Genomic DNA, 22,444 nt, shown 5'->3' with positions numbered 1-22,444 from the left:
ATGAAAAATAATGCAGCCTCTCTTATTACCTGATCTGCTTCATGGGAAAATTCCCATCAACCAATGTTATTTATTTATTTGTTTGTTTGTTCGATTTATAAGCCGCCCAACTCTGGGCAGCATACAGCAGTTTAAAAACAATATTTTTAAAAAAATATTAAAACCTCTAAAATAAAATCATTCATTACTTTGGCCGGAGCTGGATGATATTGCTCAAGGGCTGTCGGCAGAGCCATGTCTTCAAGGCTTTCTGGAAGGCCAGGAGGGTGCGGGTGGTACGGATTAACTGGGGGGGGGGGGAGCTGGTTCCAGACAGCCAGAGCTACCACAGAGAAGGCCCTTCTGCAATGTTACCCATTTCCCTCTTCTGCTCTTCAACAGGTGCTGAACGGGCCATCTCCTTGAAGATGGAGATCCCTGGTCCCATGCCGCCACTCATCCGAGAGATGCTGGAAAACCCTGAAATGTTTGAAGATGAGCTGTCACAACCTCCAACTTCGGCAGAAGCCCCAAGCACTGAGGAGAGCCCTGCTGACACCAAAAGCCCAGAGGAGACCCCTTAGCACCTCAAGAAAGCCAGGATCTAGGCTGAGAAAGGCTGGGAAGAAGATGGTTTTCTGTGTCTCATCTCCGCCTTCCCACGGCCCATTTCCTTCTGGACACAGTTTTAGGCTTGCCTTTCTTGGCTCATCTGCTGGAGTCGGGCATCAGGACAGCAGTCAAGAAAGATGAGCAAGGAGGTAGCCACAGCCTGGTCCTCCCTCCTCCTCCGTGTTTGGTGACGTGGGCTGGATGCCTCTTGCCTTAATCTTCTTCTTTGGGGCCTTGGATGTCTAATTTGGAAGCCTTTCCTCCCAACCCCAGAGCTTTGCCAAAGTCCCCCAGGTTGCCTGTCCTGCTGACTCAAGCAGCTTCAAGCCAAATGTTCAGAACCTGGGGAGTCCCAAAGGGGCTACAACTCGGAGATCCTCCTTTTCGAAACGGGGCGAGCTCCACATGTGCAATTTCCCTCCCCGCAGACTCTGAGCCTCTGAGAAAAAAGGGGCGCCCCAAGAGCCGGCAGAGACTCTGCAACGAGCGGTTCCTTGGTCCCTCCTTCCACCCAGTCTAAAACCCGCTTCGTCCTCCTGCCTTGCAAGCCAGGAACCCTGGCGCCTGGGATGCTATTTATTCAAGAACCTGAAGACCAACGGAGGAACCCAACAGCCCTTCCTCTCCCCGTTGCACACGAAAAGACCTTGGACCAATCATGTTGGGGAATGGGGAAGACAAAGGCTGGACTTCCATGGGTGCATCCCTGTACGTGTCGCCTTTTAGGGTGTGCTTGTATTAAAAAAACAAAAAAATCCGTCTCTGGCGGATTCCGGCAAGCTATGCGAATTCTTGGTGGGTGGGGGAAGGGGGCTCCTTTTGGTTAGCTTTATAAAATGCTATTGTGTTATTATCGCAGGGCAGAGAGAGCCGATCCCAGAGTGGGATTATAGGGAGGGGCAGTGGTCCTCCCCACTGTCTCCCCATCCCAAGGCAGAGGTATAGCAGGGTCGTGGGTGGGTGGGTTGTGGGGGGGGGGTTGTATCTGTTGTTTGGGATGCTTATGATGACCCCGGTGCTAAACATTTTTGGGAAACGGACCCCCAAAGGACACTAGGTAACCAAAGATTATCGTGCTGATAAGGGGTGATGTGGGGTGGGGGGCGCGTGCAGAGTTACAGACTTGAACCTGTTTGCTGTCTCTCAGGGGCCCCCCTTCTGCCCACGTCAAGGAGACGTCAGTCGGTCTCTAGGAATGATAAAAGCAAGCCGGGTGGGTGGTCGTTCGTTCGATCGGTCACGGCTTGCCTTAACTTGCCTTTTATTTCTCTTTCTGCAGCACTTTGATGGAGCGAGAAGGACCACTTCTGCTCCAGGAAGCTTGATTTCCCTCCCGCAGGCCAAGAGGAGGAGCCATTTTTTCCTCCTCTCTCACAAACTCCGGCCAAAGCTCTCTTCCTTATTCCTTGTCGCTAGAATTCTCCCTCCGCAAAGCCTCTCTTGCCGCCTTCAGCAATAGGAATTTGTAAAAAAAACCCAAACACTACAAAGCTTTGGGCGGGGAGTTGTTATATCACCTTATTGCCCTCTACTTGACGCTTGGCCATTACTAGCTACTCTTCTGTCTCAGCCTCCCTTTCTTCCCTTCCTCTGGGAAGCCTTCATTGGGGAGGGAAGGAGGGAGGGGGCCGCTTTGCCTTTGAAAGAGACTGCAGGGTGGAATAAAGTCAGCAGCCTTCTTTTTGCTCCCTCCGTGGCTCAAGATGCTGCTTTCTTTCCCTCTCCGGCCATTGAGCAGGGCAACCCCTCGAGGAGGTTTTATTTATTGACTTTCGTTTATACCAGGGAATGGGGTAGCGAAGGGGAGTTCGTGCTTGGCCCTTCTCTCCTGCAAGAGCAAGTGTTGACAGATTGCAGCGCACCAAGGAACAGAGCTTGCCGCTGAACGGTCTTGGGTTTCTCCCCCCCCCCTTTAAAATAAGCTGTCAAAATAAATACCCCGGGGGCCTTAAAATGGGGGAGGGGTCTGTTTGTGGTGGGGTGGGATAGAAAAGTTTTTTTAAAAGTGGGTGAGGCCCTTCTTGGATGTTTACATAACCAGCTTTCCATGGTATTTTACAGGACTCTCCCCTGCCCCTGCACTCCCAGCTGTGCCGCAGAAAGGGGTAGGGGGGGAACTTTTCTATTTTTACAAAATAAAGTGATGGAAAGTCCAAAAAAAGCCTCCTTTGAATGGGTTTCTTTTCTCACTAGGTGCACGTGTTTCTATCTGCAAAGTTGATGGGTTAAAAGTTACCCACTTGTGTGATTGCCGGGTGCTTTCAGAGACAGGTTCTAATCCCGCCACCCCCTTCTTAGTAGCCGTTGGATCACATACAGGTAGTCCTCGACTTACAGTCTTTCGCTTAGCGACTATGGAAAGTTACAGTGACACCGAAAAAACTGGCACAGCTTCTATCAAAGTTTGGGTGCTTCGCAACTGGCAACTATTTATGTGTAGCATCCCATGATCATCATTTGTGACCTTCCCAGTCAGCTTCTGACAAGCGAAGTCAAAAAACAATTTGGCCGCAAAACCGAGCACAACTCACTTAATAACCTCTTTGCTTAGCAACAGAAATTCTGGTGCCAGTTGTGGCCATAAGTTGAGGACCAGCTGTACCTTTAATTTTTTTTTTTTGTAATCTTTCTGACATTTTTACTAAAATGAGGCGCTTTGGGATTTTGATAAAACTGGTCTATAATGAATAATGGTTCACTTTACGACTGTGATGTTCATTCTATGACCTGATGGTTAATCCACTGCCCAAAAGAATCAGGTAAAATCAGGTTAGTCAAGTGGGTAATCTATTATGACTTAGGACCAGTTCTAAAGTTAGGGAGGAGGTTGAAACACTCATGCTGCTTTATATTCCGTGGAGAAGCAGGAGATGGATTTGTGCATTCTCACAGATAAGTTTCCGTCGCTTGTAACCCAGGGGTGGGTTGTGGATCCTTTTGCTGCCGGTTTGCTCAGCGTCGTGCTGGGCACATGCGCACGCTTTATGCGCTCGCAATTAAAAAATAGCTTCTGCCCATGTGCAGAAGCAAAATCCAAGATGGTGGCACTCACAGACTTGTACCGAGAGAACTGGCTCCATGACGTCATTACTGGTTTAAAGGTTCTAAAGAACCGGATAGAACCGGTAGGAACCCACCTCTGTTGTAACCACTGCACAAAAGCAGAATTGCAGCAGAAAGAAATCTGCACTTACACCCCAGCTTTGGTGAGTATGAACAAAATTTAAGACGCCAATTCTCCTTAGAATGAAAACAACTTCCATCTCTGATAGAAACTCTCAGTGGATGTTCTGAGCCCTTCTCACCTCACTGGAAAATATCTCTCGTTTTTATTATACATTCACACACACACACACACCATATATACAGTATAACCTTGCTTTCCTAAAAATAAATCCCTGTCTTATATTTTTGAACCCTGAAATAAGTGCTTGGCCTTATTGCCATACAATCAAAAGCCTGATAGGGCTTGTTATCAGGGAATGTCTTATTTCGGAGGAAAGGGAATATATTACTCGGCACTAAACCAAACAACATTGAGGGCAGGGCTGTCTGTCTTGCTATATAGCAGCTTTCTCTAACATGATACCTGCCAAATAAATTGCACCACAATGCCTATTATTCCTGGGCTGCTTTTTCCACGAGTATGAAAAGATTGCAATTGTTACGCTCTTCCATCAAAAAATGTGGGTTTTGAATATTTTAGATAAATACTGGGGGATATACAGTACAAATTTACTCTTTCTTAGAGCCTTGCTAGGGCAGCAGTGTCTAGCCAATCACAACTGAACTCAAAATGCCATATATGGTAAGTTGAATGTGGTTATTGGTCGGATAGAAGACCACTAGAAAATCCCTTGGTATAGATTAGACTGGGAAGTCAAAAAACATTCCTGAACATTCAGTTATGTACAGAGAATTATATGGACATGTTTAACAAATCACCAGCTACTGAGATCAATTTGAAAGTTTTTGGGCGATCACTTAAAAACAACAACATAGGTATATTTCATGTAGATCACCTTATTGTCTTTTAATGTTCGCAATGTGTTTGGATTGAAATGGAAACAAATATGGCAGCAACAACATATAGACAACGTTGGGGAACAGATATTGAAAATAGGACTTGCTAACACTACTGAGCGCCTTCAACAAGCAGAAGAGATTTATACCGGATTCAGCCAACCTTCCCAGATTTCCACTTGCATATTTATTTTTTAAAAAGGTATCCCCCTTCCCCTATTAAAATCTTGGATTATAACCTTTATAATAAACACAAGATGCAAGTAGAATGGATATTAAATGTTGCTGGTAGTTTAGCACAATGACCTCCAGATGGCGCTCTGGCTTCTATGATGGAAAAGAGCAACTCCAATTTCCCTCTCAATCACAGCGATTTCTTCTTTACAGTCACAATGTGAAGAATCTAATTTGTGTGTGCATGTGTGCATGCACTGTGCCTGTAATTCAGTTTTCTACATATTGACCTGTTAGCCTTCTTAGTCCAAGTCCCATGGTGTGCTGCTTTCGGGGTTCAGGCCAGAAGGCATCCTAGCAAGGCAGTGCTTTCTTCAAGTTAAAGGATGAAACCTCAAATGGAACCTCTAAAAGGGCATTGGGACTCCAGATAATTTTAAAAATAACCTCAACTTTCCAACTGTACCTAAAGTTATGGATCATTGCCTAACTCCAATTGCTCGTGGACTTCATAATTATTTGATGGAAAACCATGGTCTATAAATCACAGCAGTTGGATGCCTACAATATGGGAAACCACAATTGAACAAATTACTTTAGGATTAAATCGATTGTGTGAATGCAGGTGCAAAATCTCCCTGACTTCTCCCCAGCGTGTATGTATGCAACAGTGGATCAGGCTAAATTCTGCAAGCCTGGTGTTTGTTTTGTTGATTGTTTTATTTTGGGACTCAAATATAATTCTTGATTTTATCTGTACACAATGATGCAATCGGTATATTCACATCTTTCCCTTACTGGTGCTTTCCAGGTGTTCTGGTCAAAGAGTCAGCATAATTTTGAGTCAGCTACCTGGGGCTTATGGGAGTTGTGCTCCAAAACCTCTGAGGGTTGCAATGTTGGGGAAAGCTGACCGAATCGGTGAAACAAATATCTGAGTTTGCTATACAGTATTCACTGTGCAACAAGGCATTATTCAGTGCAAATTGGGTGCTCTGGGGTGGAGCTCCAAATTTTGCTACCGTTACTACTTTATTTATTTATTTAATTTATTGGATTTGTATGCCGCCCCTCTCCGTGGACTTGGGCCGGCTAACAACAGAGATAAAAACAGCATGTAACAATCCAATACTAAAACAACTAAAAAACCCTTATTTATAAAACCAAACATACATACAAACATACCATGCATAAATTGTAGAGGCCTAGGGGGAAAGAATATTTCAGTTCCCCCATGCCTGACGGCAGAGGTGGGTTTTAAGGAGCTTACGAAAGGCGAGGAGGGTGGGGGCAATTCTAATCTCTGGGGGGAGTTGGTTCCAGAGGGCTGGGGCTGCCACAGAGAAGGTTCTTCCCCTGGGTCCCGCCAAACTACATTCCTGCGTACCTGTTGGAGCCCATCACTGTCTATAAACCACAGCAGTTGGATGCCTACAATATTGTAAACCACAATTGAACAAATTGCTTTAGGATTGAATCTATTGTGTGAATTCAGGTGCAAAATCTCCCTGGCTTCTCCCCAGTGTGTATGTATGCAATAGTGGAGTAGGCTAAATTCATAGGACATGCTTAACAGATCAGCTGATATGGCTGAGATGATGAACCTATGGCATGCGTGCTACAGGTGGCATGCTTAGCCAAATCTGAGGGCATGCGAGGCATTACTCTTTGTCAGCTCTAGCATGTATGCACACACTGGCCTGCTGATTTTCAGCCTTCTTTTGGGCCATTTTTGCTCTCCCCAGGCTTCAGGAAAGCCACCTGAAATCTGGGGACTTTGAAAAATGGTCCAACAAGAAGTTTACTTGTGTGTGTCACCCCCAGCCTCCTTTTTTCTGTCAGAGGTCTTCAGGAGGTTTTTTTTTTTTGGCTTTGGACAGTTGTAGCCAAGCCTCTCACATCTCAGCCAGTTTCTTCTGCAGCCGGCAAGGCTTTTCTGAAGGCCTTTGTAGCCAATAACAGAGCTCCAGATCGATCCAGAGCTCTGTTATCGGCTTAGAGCAGGGGTAGGCAAAGTTGGCTCTTCTATGACTTGTGGACTTCAACTCCCAGAATTCCTGAGCCAATCATGCTAGCTCAGGAATTCTGGGAGTTGAAGTCCACATGTCATAGAAGAGCCTAATTTGCCTACCCCTGCGTTAGAGGCCTTCAGGAAAGCCTTGCTGGCTGCAGAAGAAATGGGCCGAGGTGTGTGAGGCTTGCTTGCAACTATCTGAAGGTAAAGAGTAGGGCAACTCCACAGCTTCACTGAGGCCTGTGCACATGTGGTGGGTGGGGAGCTCGGGGGTTGTGCGTATGAGTGAGGGGAGGGCATTGCATTATGGGTATGGGTACCCACGTACACGCAATAGCGTGCATGCGCTCTCTTTTGGCACCTGAGTCAAAAAAGGTTCACCCTCACTGCGGTATGGCATTAGTGTGGTGGAATAAACCCAGCTGCATGTGGTTTATTTTTTTAAAAACACAACTAATCTTTGTGTGATGGGTGAAATAAATCTGTGGTTTATTTTTTAAAAACACAACTCATTTTTGTGGGATGGGTGAAAAGCTTGCAGCTTTTCCCAGGGCTAGCCCTGCTATTAGCTAGAATGAAAATACAGTAGTTGTTCCAGGCAGCAGAGGTTGGATGCCGTGAACGGGCGAGTTACCCGATTTAGTATTCTTGTATATTTACCCCCAGGTGGAGGGGAAACTGCCTGTAGGATATTTTCTTTCATATGGTGATTAGGACAGAGTTTGAGATGGGGAAGAGGTGATCAGAGAAGTAGCATTTTGACTCTGGCAACAACTGAGACTTGTATTTTCCCCACCACATCCTCAGGAAAGCATTTCCTCCTACTTACAAACTACTGTCTGTCACGTACGCTTTGGTGTTCATTCTCACTCTCATGAAGCCCTTTCCTCACACACTGAGTGTTTTACCTCAGCTTCAGTCGTGGATACATACACAATTTGCCAGAGATGGCATACCCCTTTGTGCTGTATCATTGTTGTATCCTAGTAACTTAAAGAACTGCGGATCAGCAGAAATATATTTATTTATAAGAATAAATAAAGAATAAAGAAGAATTTTTAAGAATTGGATGGATGACTGAATAGATAACATCTTCATCAACGTTGTAAGTAACCCACAGCAGTGAACATACCTAATTTCCTTCCTCCTATTTTCCCCAAAACAACCCTGTCAGTTGGACTGAGAGAGGGACGAGCACACGGTCACTCAACGACTTTTATGCAAAAGGCAGGACTACGAGTTTTCTCTTTTTGGGTCCCCTCTCCCTTATTTTGTATATGAAAATAAAATGGCATGCAGGAAGAACAGCTATCTCCTCTGAGGAAAAATAACATTGTATTAAAAAACTGCTAAGTGAAGAAGATGAGATGCCATGGTTAGCTGGGAAAATTAAATATGGCAGCCAGTTTAGAATTGATTTCATGGAGCAGATCTAAGTAGGTGCATAAATCCTTAAACATGAGGAAAGGAAAATAAGCAACTTCACTGGAGTTTGTCCAGTTTGTCAGCTATTTCTAAATAGCCCAAGGATGTGATGCAGAAGAAAATTATAACATTGCAATTTACCTAATTACCATTATAACATTGCAATTTACCTAATTCTTTCCATGACTAGCTAATAGGGACTGTTCCTCACATAGACAACCTCCCTCACAAATGTGAAGGAATAAATTCTGAATCTATTCTTTCTCCTCATAAAGTACAACCTGTGAGCCTCTTGGAATGTCTGAGCACTTGTGACTTATTACAGCATAAAAGTGGAAAGAGGCACTTCTAAGTCCAGATGTTTTGTGTAGCTTAAAACAAAAGTACCTTTCTTTAAAAATGCACACGCAATAAAAATGCATTGATGGGGTGCTATGAAAGCAAGTGTGACCAAAATCCGATTTATTAGCAACTGCCTTGAACAAAATAGCAGAAACAGGTTTTGAGTTCAATTCAATTCAATTCAATTTATTAGATTTGTATGCCGCCCCTCTCCGAAGACTCGGGGCGGCTCACAACAATAATAAAAACAATATTCCAGTGAAAACAAATCTAATATTAAAAAGCACATAAAACCCTATCATATTTTAAAAAGCAAACAACATATACATACCCAAACATAAATATAAAAAAGCCTGGGGGAAAGGTGTCTCAACTCCCCCATGCCTGGCGGTATAGATGGGTCTTGAGTAATTTACGAAAGACAAGGAGTGTGGGGGTAGTTCTAATCTTCGGGGGGAGTTGATTCCAAAGGGCCTGGGCTGCCACAGAGAAGGCTCTTCCCCTGAGGCCCGCCAAACGACATTGTTTGGTCGACGGGACCCGGAGAAGGCCAACTCTATGGGACCTTATTGGTCGCTGGGATTCGTGCGGTAGCAGGCGGTTCCGGAGGTACTCTGGTCCAATGCCATGCAGGGCTTTAAAGGTCATAACCAACACTTTGAATTGTGACCGGAAACTGATCGGCAGCCAATGCAGGCCACGGAGTGTTGCAGAAACGTGGGCGAATCTAGGATGCCCCACGATGGCTCTTGCGGCCTCGTTCTGCACGATCTGAAGTTTCCGAGCACTTTTCAGAGGTAGCCCCATGTAGAGAGCATTGCAGTAATCGAACCTCGAGGTGATGAGGGCATGAGCGACTGTGAGCAGTGACTCCCTGTCCAAATAGGGCCGCAACTGGTGCACCAGGTGGACCTGGGCAAACGCCCTCCTCGCCACTGCCAAAAGATGATGTTCCAATGTCAGTTGTGGATCGAGGAGGATGCCCAAGTTGCAAACCCTCTCTGAGGGGGTCAATAGTTCCCCCCCCCCAGGGTAATGGACGGACAGATGGAATTGTCCTTGGGAGGCAAGACCCACAGCCACTCCGTCATGTCTGGGTTGAGTTTGAGTTTGTTGACACCCATTCAGGCCCAACAGCCTCTAGACACCGGCACATCACTTCCACTGCTTCGTTGAGTTGAGTTTTAATAATAATTAAAATGATCAGATTAAAGTAAAACCAAAAAAAAAAAAGCATTCTTAGGAAGCCAAAGAAAAACTACAAAGTGTGTCCTCAAACATACTGCTTAGAAGCATAGAAACATAGAAGATTGACAACAGAAAAAGACATTGTGGTCCATCTAGTCTGCCCTTATACTATTTCCTGTATTTTATCTTAGGGTGGATCTATGTTTATCCCAGGCATGTTTAAATTCACCTACTGTGGATTTACCAATCATGTCTGCTGGAAGTTTGTTCCAAGCATCTACTACTCTTTCAGTAAAATAATATTTTCTCACGTTGCTTCTGCTTTGTTTTGTATATCAAGAAGAGGAGGGTAAGGGAATGAAAGAGAGGAGCTGAATCAATCTGAAACAAGAAAAAATCAGTCACCACATTTAGCACCTAAAAGAAAAAAAAGAACTGATGAAGTGGCTTTTCACCGGCTCCTGATTTCAAAACATCCTTTACTGAGAAGAGCCAATAGGTAAAGTTAGACCTGATTCTTTGCCAGTTGGGGAAACATCATCAAGCAATTTTAAGAGAAAAGTGGATTAACAAAACTTCATCTTACCTCTTAGCAGAGTCGAGGTGCAGCGATGGGGGCTCCCAGCTGCACAGCTAATCCAAAGCATTGCAACCTCACCCCCACCATCCCGAATTACATACCTCAAAATATTATTGTTTTTTATTGCAAAATGGGTTTCAATGCTATGTAGGGATGAACTACAAAAAAATAAACTTTAGGGCAGGGGTCCCCAAACCTTTTACACAGGGGGCCAGTTCACTGTCCCTCAGACTGTTGGAGAGCCGGACTATAAAAAAACTCCTATGAACAAATCCCTATGCACACTGCACATATCTTATTTAAAGTAAAAAACAAAATGGGAACAAATACAATATTTAAAATAAAGACGAAGTACTGTAATTAAGTAATAAAGGAATTTATACTTCTTTATTAACAAGTAAATTTAAACATAAATCAACAAACTCCATTTCTCCTTCCTCTCCACTTCTCTCTTCCATCTCTCTTTTCTTCCTTCTCTCTCATTTGTTTCATTTTCCTCTCCCTTGTTTTCTCTCCATCATTTTCTCATTTTTCTCTTTTTTTCTCTCTCTCTCACTCTTTCCATCTATCCCCCTTTCTCTCTTCCTCTCTATCTCTCCCTCTTTCTCTCTCTCTTTCTTTCTCTGTCCCTCTCTCTCTTTCTTTCTCTCACTCATTCTCTTTCTCTCTCCCTCTTTGTAACTCCCTTTCTCTCTCTCTCCCTCTCTCTCTATCTCCCTCTTTCTTTCTCTCCCTTTCTATCTCTCCCTCTTCCTTTCTCTCTCCCTCTTTCTCTCTCTCTTGCTTTCTTTCTCTCTCTATTTCTCTCTCTCCCTCTCTCTTTCTCTCTCTCTCCCTCTCTCTCTCTTGCTTTCTTTCTCTCTCTCTCTCTCACTCTATTTCTATCTCTCCGTCTTTCTTTCTCTCCCTCTCTATCTCTCCCTCTTTCTCTCTTGCTTTCTTTCTCTCTCACTTTCGGGATCTTATTATATCTATTGATAAAATCTCGTGCGCTGCTGCGGGCCGGATAAATTGCCTCAGCGGGCCATAGTTTGGGGACCGCTGCTTTAGGGGCTGCAAATACCAAATTGGTCATCTTGGGTTAAAATAATGAGGAACATAAGTAGATATCTTCTGCCCATCCAGCTCAACACTTTAGCTTTCGTTACTCAGTGTTATCTTCTTCCCCAGTTTGTCGAAGGGCTCTTGATTTTCAGGCAGGCATCTCCCTCAAGTATTTCTTCCCACGGCTTACAAACATTACCTCAGGATGAATTTATAAATTTGACTGTGGCCCTTCTCCCAACTGACAGCAAGTCCATGATAGGCAAGCTTGTCAGCCTGGCTGTAGTCACACGAAGCGACATTTATTGCTTCAAGTGAGATTGCCTGCAAGTCTGGTGCTTGTTTCGTTTCTTGCTTTACTTTGCGACGCAGATCTAATTCGTGATTTTATCTGTACACAATTACGTAATTAATCGGTATATTCACATCTTTCCTTTACTGGTGCTATCCAGGTGTTCTGGGCAAAGAGTCAGCATAATTTTGAGTCAACTACCGGTGCTCCAAAAACCTCTGAGGAGTGTCATGTTGGGGAAAGCTAACCGAATTGGTGAAACAAATATCTGACCTTGCTATATTCATTCTGAAACAAGGCATCCTTTTGCCCTTTCGAAAACTCATTTTTCAATTCCATTCTTTCTCATCCTTTTTCTCTCTGAAGCCCACGAGATACTTCTTAGACGCACTTCATAGGCTGCAACATTATTTATTTTCCTCGTGGTAACTGCAATTTCACGCACCAGAGAACCAATCTGGTGTGGTGGTCAGAATGTTAAAGTCATGGACTTTTGCGAAAAAGCAGAAAAATACCAGACACCAATATATATTCTACAATACATAGAATTTTAAAAACTAACATTCAGATGAAACCAGAACTTTTCTCTTACGGACATTCAGCTAGAAAAAGCTCACAGATGATTGATTTATATATTTGGTAACTGCAGTGAAGCTGTTGTATGCATAAAGACGGAAGGCTACAGAAACACCACTAATGGAGGAATGGATTATTATGAAAATGACTGAGTTTGCAGAAATGGCTAAGTGGTCTTGCTGGATTTAAGGAAGGAAGACTGGAAACTATAGACTTCTTTTTGCTGGAGATGAATAAAAATGAATTGCAAATTTAAAGATTTATTGATTTTAAGTGGTTTCTTTATGAGAAGAAGGGAACTTTGATATGCGATACAGGTAGGCAGAAATAGTCATTGCTATGTAACTGCAGCAAAGGTAGGAAGTCACTTCTTTAGATATCTTTCTTTTTCTTTATTTTTTTGTTAATCTCCACTTTTTCTTTTACCCTTTAGAATTTTTGTCTTTTTAAAATTTCTTCTTCATCTTTCTGACTCTGTACTTTTTAAAATCTTTGCAAAATTTTATTTTAATTAAAACTTATTTATTTTTTTTAAAAAATGTTAAAGCGACACTAGGAGAGACACGGGTTTGGTAGTTTACCTTCAGCCATGGAAACTTACTGTAAAATTTTGAACCAGTCACTCAGTTTAGCCTACGTTGTTAAATAATCTTTTATTTTATTTCCTACCTTTATTATTTTTATAAATAATTCAGTGTGGTGAACATATCCTCCTATTTTTCACAACAACAACAATCCTGTGAAGTGGGTTGGGCCAGCGGTGAAATTCAAAAATTTTCCCTACCAGTTCTGTGGGGTGTGGTTTGGTGGGTGTGGCTAGGGAAGTACAGTGATACCTCGTCTTACAAACTTAATTGGTTCCAGGACGAGGTTTTTAAGGTGAAAAGTTTGTAAGATGAAACAATGTTTCCCATAGGAATCAATGGAAAAGCGGTTAATGCGTGCAAGCCCAAAATTCACCCCTTTTGCCAGCTGAAATGCCCGTTTTTGCGCTGCTGTGATTCCCCTGAGGCTCCCCTCCATGGGAAACCCCACCTCTGGACCTCTGTGTTTTTGCGATGCTGCGATTTCACTGAGGCTCCCCTCGCTGGGAAACCCCACCTCCGGACTTCCGTTGCCAGCGAAGCGTCCGTTTTTGCACTGCTGGGATTCCCCTGCAGCATCACAAAAACATGGAAGTCCAGAGGTGGGGTTTCCCATGGATGGGAGCCTCAGGGAAATCCCAGCAGCGCAAAAACGGGTAGTTCGCTGGCAACGGAAGTCCGGAGGTGGGGCATCCCAGCAGTGGCGGTGGGTTTGTAAGGTGAAAATAGTTTGTAAGAAGAGCCAAAAAAAATCTTAAACCCCGAGTTTGTATCTCGAAAAGTTTGTATGACGAGGCGTTTGTAAGACGAGGTATCACTGTATATTGCAAAATCTCCATTCCCACCCCACTCTGGGGCCAGCCAGAGGTGGTATTTGCCAGTTCTCTGAACTACTCAACATGTCTGCTCTCTAGAACTTGTCAGAACCTGCTGAATTTCACTCCTGGGTTGGGCTGAGCAAGAATGATTGGCCCAAGGTCACCCAAGTGGCTTGCATAGCTAAGGCAGGACTTGAACTCATGATCTCCTGCTTTCTAGCCTGGTGCCTTAACCACTAGACCAAACTGGCTATATACTCGCCATGACCACCTAAAGATAGATAGATAAAGCTAAAAAATTAATTGATAAAATAAACTTACTTCTGAATACGGCATTAAGGCAGACTTGAATACCCTCTATGCAGGGGTGGGCAGCAGGCAGGACGGGGTGGAACGCAGCTCCACCAGCAGAAACGAAGATGCATGCATAGTTCCAACTGATCAGCGGCTGTCACTTCCTGGATTACTGGTCTCAGCTCAGCTGTCCTCCACCCCCACCCCCACCCGCTGCTGCTGCTACGTCTGCGCTCCTTGCTTTTTTCCTCTTTCCTCCTTCCTGGCCTGGGATGAGCTTCCCTCTCTCTCCTGCCCGGCTCCCCTCCAGCCTCACATGGCCACCTCCTGCCTGAGGTGCAAGCAGAAGGCATGAGTGGAAGCGGCACTGACGGCATTTATGCTTTTGGCAGCACCCATTCGTCTAGCTATCCAGCCTGAGGTGGGGGATGATCCAGGAAGGAGAGTGTGGGAAACGCAAAGCAAATTGTCACTCCAGTGAGCGACACTGATAAGGTTGTAAGTCGAGGACTTAACAGTTGATCGTTCAAGCCACTCCCACCTGGTCACATGGCCAGCAAGCCACTCCTACCCAGTCATATGTCCATTAAGCCACACCCACAAAATAAGCCACACCCACAGTGTGGAAGTAAAACTTTTGGCTGCCCATTACTGCCTCTATGTATTTTTCAAAGCATCATCATCATCCATTTTGGTACAATTAAGACTGCATCAATCTCTCTGCCCCCCCACCAAAGATTATAAATGAAGATGAAATAAAATTGTACATGGGCACAATTAGTTTTTAGGAAACATGTGGGATTGATTGTTCTTCTTTATAATCAGATGTTAAAAAACCAAGTATTGCTTTTTGTCATAGTAATTGCCATAAATATAACTTCAGCCACCTACTGCTTTCTCATTTTCTAAAATTGTTTAGTTCTTCTGAACCATGCAGACGAATTTTCTGGGGGAAGGAGGGTTGGTATACTGAATGAGCCAAGGTGCCACAATGCTTAGAATGCAATACTTCAGGCTACTTCTGCTGTCTGCCAATTACCAGCAGTCTGGCAGTTCGATTCTCACAGGTTCAGGATTGACTCAGCTTTCCGTCCTTGTGAGCTTGATAAAATGAGGACCCAGATTGTTGGGGGCAATAGGCTGACTCTAAAAACGTCTTCGAGAGGGCTGTGAAGCACCGTGAAGCAGTATATATTTGCTTTTGCTATTGCTAATTGTTGTAGCTGTATTTTAGCAACATAGAAGACTGACGGCAGAAAAAAACCTCATGGTCCATCTAGTCTGCCCTTATACTATTTTTTGTATTTTATCTTAGGATGGATATATGTTTATCCCAGGCATGTTTAAATTCAGTTACTGTGGATTTATCAACCACGTCTGCTGGAAGTTTGTTCCAAGGATCTACTACGCTTTCAGTAAAATAATATTTTCTCATGTTGCTTTTGATTTCCCCCCCAACTAACTTCAGATTGTGTCCCCTTGTTCTTGTGTTCACTTTCCTATTAAAAACACTTCCCTCTTGGACCTTATTTAACCCTTTAACATATTTAAATGTTTCGATCATGTCCCCCCTTTTCCTTCTGTCCTCCAGACTATACAGATTGAGTTCATTAAGTCTTTCCTGATACGTTTTATGCTTAAGACCTTCCACCATTCTTGTAGCCCGTCTTTGGACTCGTTCAATCTTTGGACCCGTTCAAAGATTGTGGGGAGATTTGATGACGTTTCTGGGAAAACTAGGAAGCTATTTGCATTATAAGCCTAGAGGTGGATTTGATGGAATATCCTCAACATTTCCAAGTGACAGACTGCTATTCCCCAGGCAAAGCTTTTCACAACCTAGAGTTTTGCCTGCCATAAAAAAAACCCCCAAACATCTGGATAGCTCCATGTGGTCATGAACTGATAGTTAGCCAGAAGCTTTCTTGATGTCCTCCAGATTCCCATCAGCATTGCTAAACCACAGGATCGCAGATAGGGGAAGAGAGATAGTATGGGGCTTTGACAAGTCACACTTCTCCCTTGGCCATGAAAAGCTTCACATGTTAAACTTCCTCCCACCACCAACTCTTTCTTGTTCTCTTGTGGTTCAAGGACAGGGGCTGTCCCTCTGCGTGACCTCTCTGTTTTCTTCTTAGCCCATAGAAGACAAGGAAAGATGCCTGCACCAGCAGAACTGAGAGCAATTGGAGGAAGTCTCTGATCAACTCGGTTACTGCTCCTTTGAACTGGGAAGCAAATCTTAAGGCTGTTCCTCTCCCTCCCTCGTCCAGGGAGATCCCTCTGTCCCAAGCAGCTCTTCCAACCAGGTGTACCAAAGGGTGGAGTGTGGTAAGCTCTCTTTATAATTCTGGTCTGTTTATTTGCTTTTATTTGCAAGGTGTGGAAATGTTTTTGTCTCAGACTGAAATGGGAGAAGTCAATGTAACTCTTAATCTGCTGTGGGTCAGCTGAAAGGCATCGCTGTGAGAAAACCAAAAATGATTTTTTTGACAGTTTTTTTTAAATTTTATTCATAGGAAGAAAAGAAGAATACATAGGAAGAAAAATAGACATGTGGTAATATATATAAGGGTAAAAGTGAACTTAGAGGAGAGGATATATGAAAGAAAGACAATATACATAAGTGAGAGAAAGGAAAGACAATTGGACAGGGGACGAAAGGCACACTAGTGCATTTATGTACGCTCCTTACTGGCCTCTTAGGAACCTGGAGAGGTCAATCGTGGAGAGTCTAAGGGAGAAGTGTTGGGGGTTAGGGGTTGACACAATTGAGTCCGGTAATGAGTTCCACGCTTCCATAACTCGATTGTTGAAATCATATTTTTTACAGTCAAGTTTGGAGCGGTTCGTATTAAGTTTGAATCTGTTGCGTGCTCTTGTGTTGTTGCGGTTGAAGCTGAAGTAGTCATTGACCGGTAGGACGTTGCAGCATATGATCTTGTGGGCAATACTCAAATCGTGTTTTAGGCGCCGTAGTGTTTTTCTTCTTTAAAAATAACTCCCACCAACACTCCAGGAAGGGCTGCTATATGCTCACTGATGTTAATGGCACAGTCACGCTAGGCGGTAGCTGGCAATCACACAGTGGGGTCCAGAGAAGGAAGGGAAGTAACAGGCCGATGAATTATCACCTTACTGTAAATCGGTCCCCCTCTCCCACCCACCCCACCACTTTCTCTTCCTCTTGGGATGTCACACTTTTCAGCTCTGGTGTTTAACAATGAAAACGTCTGAGGTTACAGGGACAGTGTCAACACCATAAAGAATATATGACTATTTTAAAGAATTATTTGGCTTCCCAACTGTATAAGGCAGCGTTTCCCAACCTTGGCAACTTGAAGATATCTGGACTTCAACTCCTAGAATTCCCCAGCCAGCAAATGCTGGCTGGGGAATTCTGGGAGTTGAAGTCCAGATATCTTCAAGTTGCCAAGGTTCGGAAACACTGGTATAAGGGATTGGTTTCTGAAAAGGAGCCTCTCTACTTACAAGATATATGCCCACCTGCAGTAATGCCATTCACTTCGCATTAGTAGGACTGGGAAGAGACTGATCTGAATATGGTTTGTGACAGTGCACAGTTTTCCCACTTCCAGTTATTTAACAAAAGCAGCAAGGAAGCATCCAACCAAATTTTAAATGATTTTGCTGAGATTGAGGAAATTGGAAAGATTCTGAGCTCAGGAAAAAAAAAAAACCTAAATCATGGTACAAAACAATCTAGGTATCAAATTCTCATACCAAGCTCTTGCTGAAAAATATACAAGCAATATCTCCCAACCTGAATTCTTCCCTGCAATTTTTTAAACATTCCTAGGGGTATAGTATATCAAATATCAGATATGTCCATCACCTGATAAAGTGTCTAGGTTCAAATCCATTTTGGGGGGCTTGATATTGTTTCTCCTTAAATGGGTCTGTAATGCCCAATTACTTACAAAGTTATCTTCTATTGTTGTATGGGTGAGTGGGTGGGTGTCTATGTCTGTATATACGTGAGTGTGCGTTGTCCATGCAAATGCAATTCTGTTCTCTACATTTGCAGTTGTTTTCCTGTCATTTTTTCAAAGATATAATGTGAAGGAAAGCTGTGATTGCTTCCCCAATCAAGCTGGATGTTTAGATTTCCTGGTATCTATTCTTTCAAGGCAAAGCCAGCATCTGCAGTTCTTTAGCTTAGTTGTACTAGGTTCTGTGGATCACACAAAGAGCTCAATGACTACCTTTGTTCATCACAGCCCCAATCCATCAACACTCTTAGAGGGCAGCAAGAAAGCAATGCAGTTGGAAGCTGGGCTGTATGTTTTTACTAACTGGTAGTGGAAATTTATTTATTTATTTATTTATTTGTTTGTTTGTTTATATTTATATATATATTTATTTATTTATTTTTTTATTTATTTATTTATTTATTTATTTATTTATTCCAATACATAATACAATTGAAGAGAATAGATATGTAGTGTTGTGGTTGGCTCTGGCCCAGCTCCTGCCCCAGGGAATGGGGAGGTGGATGCAGGGGAAACTTCAACATGTCACAGGCCTGTGTTATTGCCGACAGAGCCAGTTCAGAGTTTAGTTTCCTTGGACAAAGAAGAAGGTGGGAGTGACTCGGCAGAGGAGGGCTTGGCACACAGCCCAGGTAGTCAATCTCCCTTATCTTCCGTTGATTCAGATGATGACGTTTTGGACCCATGCAAGCACAGAATTATGCGTAGAAGAGACCAAGTAAGAACATATTACAGGAAATAAGGGAGGCCACCTGTGTTTGGGTGGGGCTCCAGTAATTAGGGCTGCTGCTATAAATAGCAGCATGTGGGTTTGGCCGTTGTGGAAGAATATCTGATCGGAGTTCGTCAGGAATCTTGTGTTGCTGGACTTTGTTGCTTTTTCATGCCTTTGAAACCAAAGCAGAGCAATGTGTGTGTCACTTCGTTGGAAGAAGAAGGAGTGTGAAGTTTCTTCACAGCTGCTAGCTAAGTACTTAATGACTGCTTAAGGGAAATTGTATAGACTACTTGGTTGTTTTGGGAAGAGTGCTCTTTGCAATCCAAAAAGAGTGCTTTGTTTATTTTGAATTTTGTGATAAAGAACATTGTTTTGAATTTTCAAACGTGTGTGTGTCTGAAATTTGTACCCTTGAATTTTCAGGAGGCTCCTATCAGAACATGTAGTAATATAAATAAAGAAAAGAATAGAAGAAAATATATAAAAATATAGGTGAACATATTTGAAAGGAAGAAAAGATAAATGAGATAAATGAGATAAGGAGACAAGCTTTAAAATGTGAAGTGAGAAGCAGATCTTTTATTTGGAAATACCTAAATTCTCCACTGATTTATTTTTGTTTATTGATTTATTGCTTAGAATCAATTTAATAGAACACAATGGCTCTTTTCTAGTTCTAGGGATTCTTTTACCATCAGGAAGTCTTCCTTTAAAAAAAAAAGAGGACCAGGTATAAGAAAAACACATTTCCAACCTGTTAGTGGTGGAGAAATATTTGATCGATTTTTAAAAAAAATGATCATAGGATTCACCCTCAGGAGGAAAATACACACACACATACAGTACACGCCTGTGATTGAAGATAACTTCTTAGCTCAGATTTTTTGGGAGGAGTGCCGTAACTTATGTTTCTTCTCATCGCATACCTACTTGCTTTTTCCTCTCTACTACTGCAAGGCTTCCCAACCTTGGCAATTTTAAGATGTCTGAACTTCAACTCCCAGAATCCCCTAGCCAGCTAGAGAATCCTAGGAGTTAAAATCCACACATTTTAAAGTTGCCATGGTTGGGAAGCCCTGTTGTACTGGGTCCAATACCAAGTTGCTGTCCATCTCTGATTAAAGAAAGAAAATAAAGCATATTGATTCAAACAAGGCAATTATTCACAATTTATTCTAATTCACGCTCCGAAGTGAGGTTTTCTAGAAATTTCAGTAAAGGAAGCACGAGAAAAGAAACCTGATTCAACCTCCTTTTGTTTGACTAATAGTAAGAAAGCAACAGGATTTTCTTCTGCTATAAGTGAAACAACAAGGAGATCGGGTAAGTGACTAGTCCCTTTAAAGAGGGCAAAACCAACTGGACGTATTCGACAAAGTGTGCTTGGAGCGTCAAAAGAACCCTCTTTCCTTACAAGCCGAGAATTTCTTTGAGATGATATTTGGGACCTGTGGAGTTTGGCTTACATTGACTAAATGATTAGAATTATAGTTTTCAAAGATGAACTTGCTTTCACAAAATAGGCAGATTTCCTTAGCTGCATGTGAAAAACCATGATGTTTCCTCTGTGAAATATTCATCTTTCTTTACTGAATCATTAGCTATTCATTTTACTTGTTGTGTATGAAGTAATTTTATAGATAAGGAAGAGGGGTAATGATGTGGTAGGACTTATGCAGTGGGTGCGTTCTAATCTATCTCACCCCTGGTTTGCTTCCTCCCATGTCATGCTGTATGCACCATGTGGAAAATTACACACACACCCCCAAGCTGAAAAAAAGATGCTAGTGCATGCGCAGTGCTAGAAAGTCTGCTTCTGCACATGTGCAGAAGGGGGAAAAAAATTAAAAATCCAAAAAAATCCCCCCTCCAAATAATAATAAAAAAGACAGCTCCATCTACGGACTGGCATTGACAGAACCAGCTCTGTGACGTCACTGGGACGTCAACAGCAGTTTGCTACTGGTTCTATAGAACCAGTGCAAACCAGGAGGAACCCACTTCTAGATATGTATGTTTCCATCATGTCAAAGAGTTTTGTTCCGGGCAATTTTGGAGTCACAGATCTCAGAGAGTAGATAACAGGAAAGAGAACACGTAATTCTCCATTCCCACGTACTGCTTCAAGATCAAAAGATCGCCTCTTTCATTTCACACATTTAATCATCCTGTCACTTCAAAATCAGGATGATAAAACAAAGAACATTATAATTGGACACACCTCTTTCTATCCTTTCCCCCAAACTGACACATAATGATAGATAACTATTTTTGAAAAAGGGGTATTTCACTTTTCTTACAGAAGTTTCCATAAACACTGCTTCATAATGCAAGTAGAGGAGGGGGGTTTCTGCTGCCTGTACATTTTCTCATTCCCAAAACATCTTCTCTGGTTTTCCACCCATTTAGCAAAGTTTGTTGGTTTGTTTTCAGAGATTCAAATCATATCTTTGTTTTATTAATTTGTTTTGTTTTGTCAAGTACATATTGATGGTATACAGAGATATAATAATATTTATATACATGCATTGAAGGGCTACCAAAGTGTTAAATCACTTTGTCACCACTGTTAAATCAGAGGCTGGAGGCCGATGAAGAGGATAACAGCTCTTTATTTAATAATCAGGAACATCTAAAGTGACCAGCTCGCAGGCAGGCAGTGACTTAAAAAAACAAGCGGCCAAAACCGCACCTTATATACTTTGTTACTAGCGCCGGGATTGGTGACAATGTTTCAAGACTTAGCACCGGGGTTTCCTATTGGTTGCGCTCGGAGGCTCCTTATTGGTCGCGCCTCGGCTTCCCATTGGTTGCGCTAGCGGGCTTCTTATTGGTCGCCCTGCTCCAATCAGCGATCACCTTTATTCTAACAACTTGCAAACATAACACAAAGTTTTTACTACCACATTGTGGGCATGGCTTATGCAGGATGCCCTGCATTTTCTTTCAACATCTTTCAGTGCAAATTGGGTGCACTGGGGTGGAGCTCCATATTCGCTATACCACTGCATTACCTCCCATCCGGGCAGTAGCCCACCCCTGTATACATGATACTAGTAAAAGAGGAACATTAGGACAGGGGACGGAAGGCACTCTGGTACATTTATGCACGCCCCTTACTGACCTCTTAGGAATCAGGAGAGGTCAACATCTGAGACATATTGAAAGGGAGAGACATTGAGAGGTCAATATCTCTGCCTTTCTCTTCTAAATATCTCTTGGGGCTCAATGATTTTGAAAACAGATTGGACGTGTTCCACATGACATTCAAAGTGCAGTATTTCCCCTTTGTGTTCCCAGGTTTAAATAAAATAATCTAGCAAAGCCAGTTGTGGATTAGAACCCCTCAAAAGTTTGGGACAAGTTCCTGTTGCTCAATATAGCAAGGTGGGCATTGCATGTTGACAATGGCTGGCTGACCTTGTAGAAGTTCAGAAGCCAAGCAGGGCTGATTCTGATTAGTCTTGAATGGGACTGCCAGAAAATACAAGGACTATAACACAGTGATATAAGAGTTATATGTAATATCACCTATCTTGAGCTTGCAAGCCTGGGGAACTGGCAGTGCTGGTGGCTGCGATGGAACCCGGAAGTGCAGCTGGACATCGCATGCATGTGCACCAGCCAGCTGCTCTCTTCCAGGGTCTGGTGCTGCGGTGTGTACATGCCAGTGATGGGCTACCAAAATTTTTATTACCACACTGTGGGCGTGGCTTATGCATTTTGTTTCAACATCTTTCAGTGCAAATTGGGTGCTCTGGGGTGGAG

General features: G+C 43.0%; 2 protein-coding genes across 6 annotated transcripts in view; both read left to right on the top strand.

Moving 5' to 3' along the window:
• Window positions 1-2,752, top strand: part of RARG (retinoic acid receptor gamma) — a 220,565-nt gene extending 217,813 nt beyond the window's left edge. For all 4 annotated transcript variants that reach the window (XM_070740881.1, XM_070740879.1, XM_070740882.1 and 1 more), the window contains one exon: window positions 382-2,752. In XM_070740881.1, coding sequence (XP_070596982.1) covers window positions 382-563 — 182 coding nt within the window. In that variant the 3' untranslated portion in view covers window positions 564-2,752. The remainder of the gene's footprint in view (window positions 1-381) is intronic.
• A 4,143-nt stretch (window positions 2,753-6,895) lies between these two features.
• Window positions 6,896-22,444, top strand: part of ITGB7 (integrin subunit beta 7) — an 84,101-nt gene continuing 68,552 nt past the window's right edge. Inside the window, exons 1-2 of one of the 2 annotated variants that reach the window (XM_070740876.1) lie at window positions 6,920-7,006; window positions 16,084-16,276. The gene's annotated coding sequence lies outside the window, so the exon portion shown is untranslated. Of the gene's footprint in view, window positions 7,007-16,083; window positions 16,277-22,444 lie in introns of both variants that reach the window. The other variant, XM_070740878.1, reaches the window with a different exon arrangement.

Source organism: Erythrolamprus reginae, chromosome 2, assembly GCF_031021105.1.
Source record: "Erythrolamprus reginae isolate rEryReg1 chromosome 2, rEryReg1.hap1, whole genome shotgun sequence".
Classification (NCBI taxonomy): Eukaryota; Metazoa; Chordata; class Lepidosauria; order Squamata; family Dipsadidae; genus Erythrolamprus; species Erythrolamprus reginae.
The sequence above is the reverse complement of the archived record's forward strand: the minus strand, read 5'-3'. Positions and strand labels throughout refer to the sequence as shown.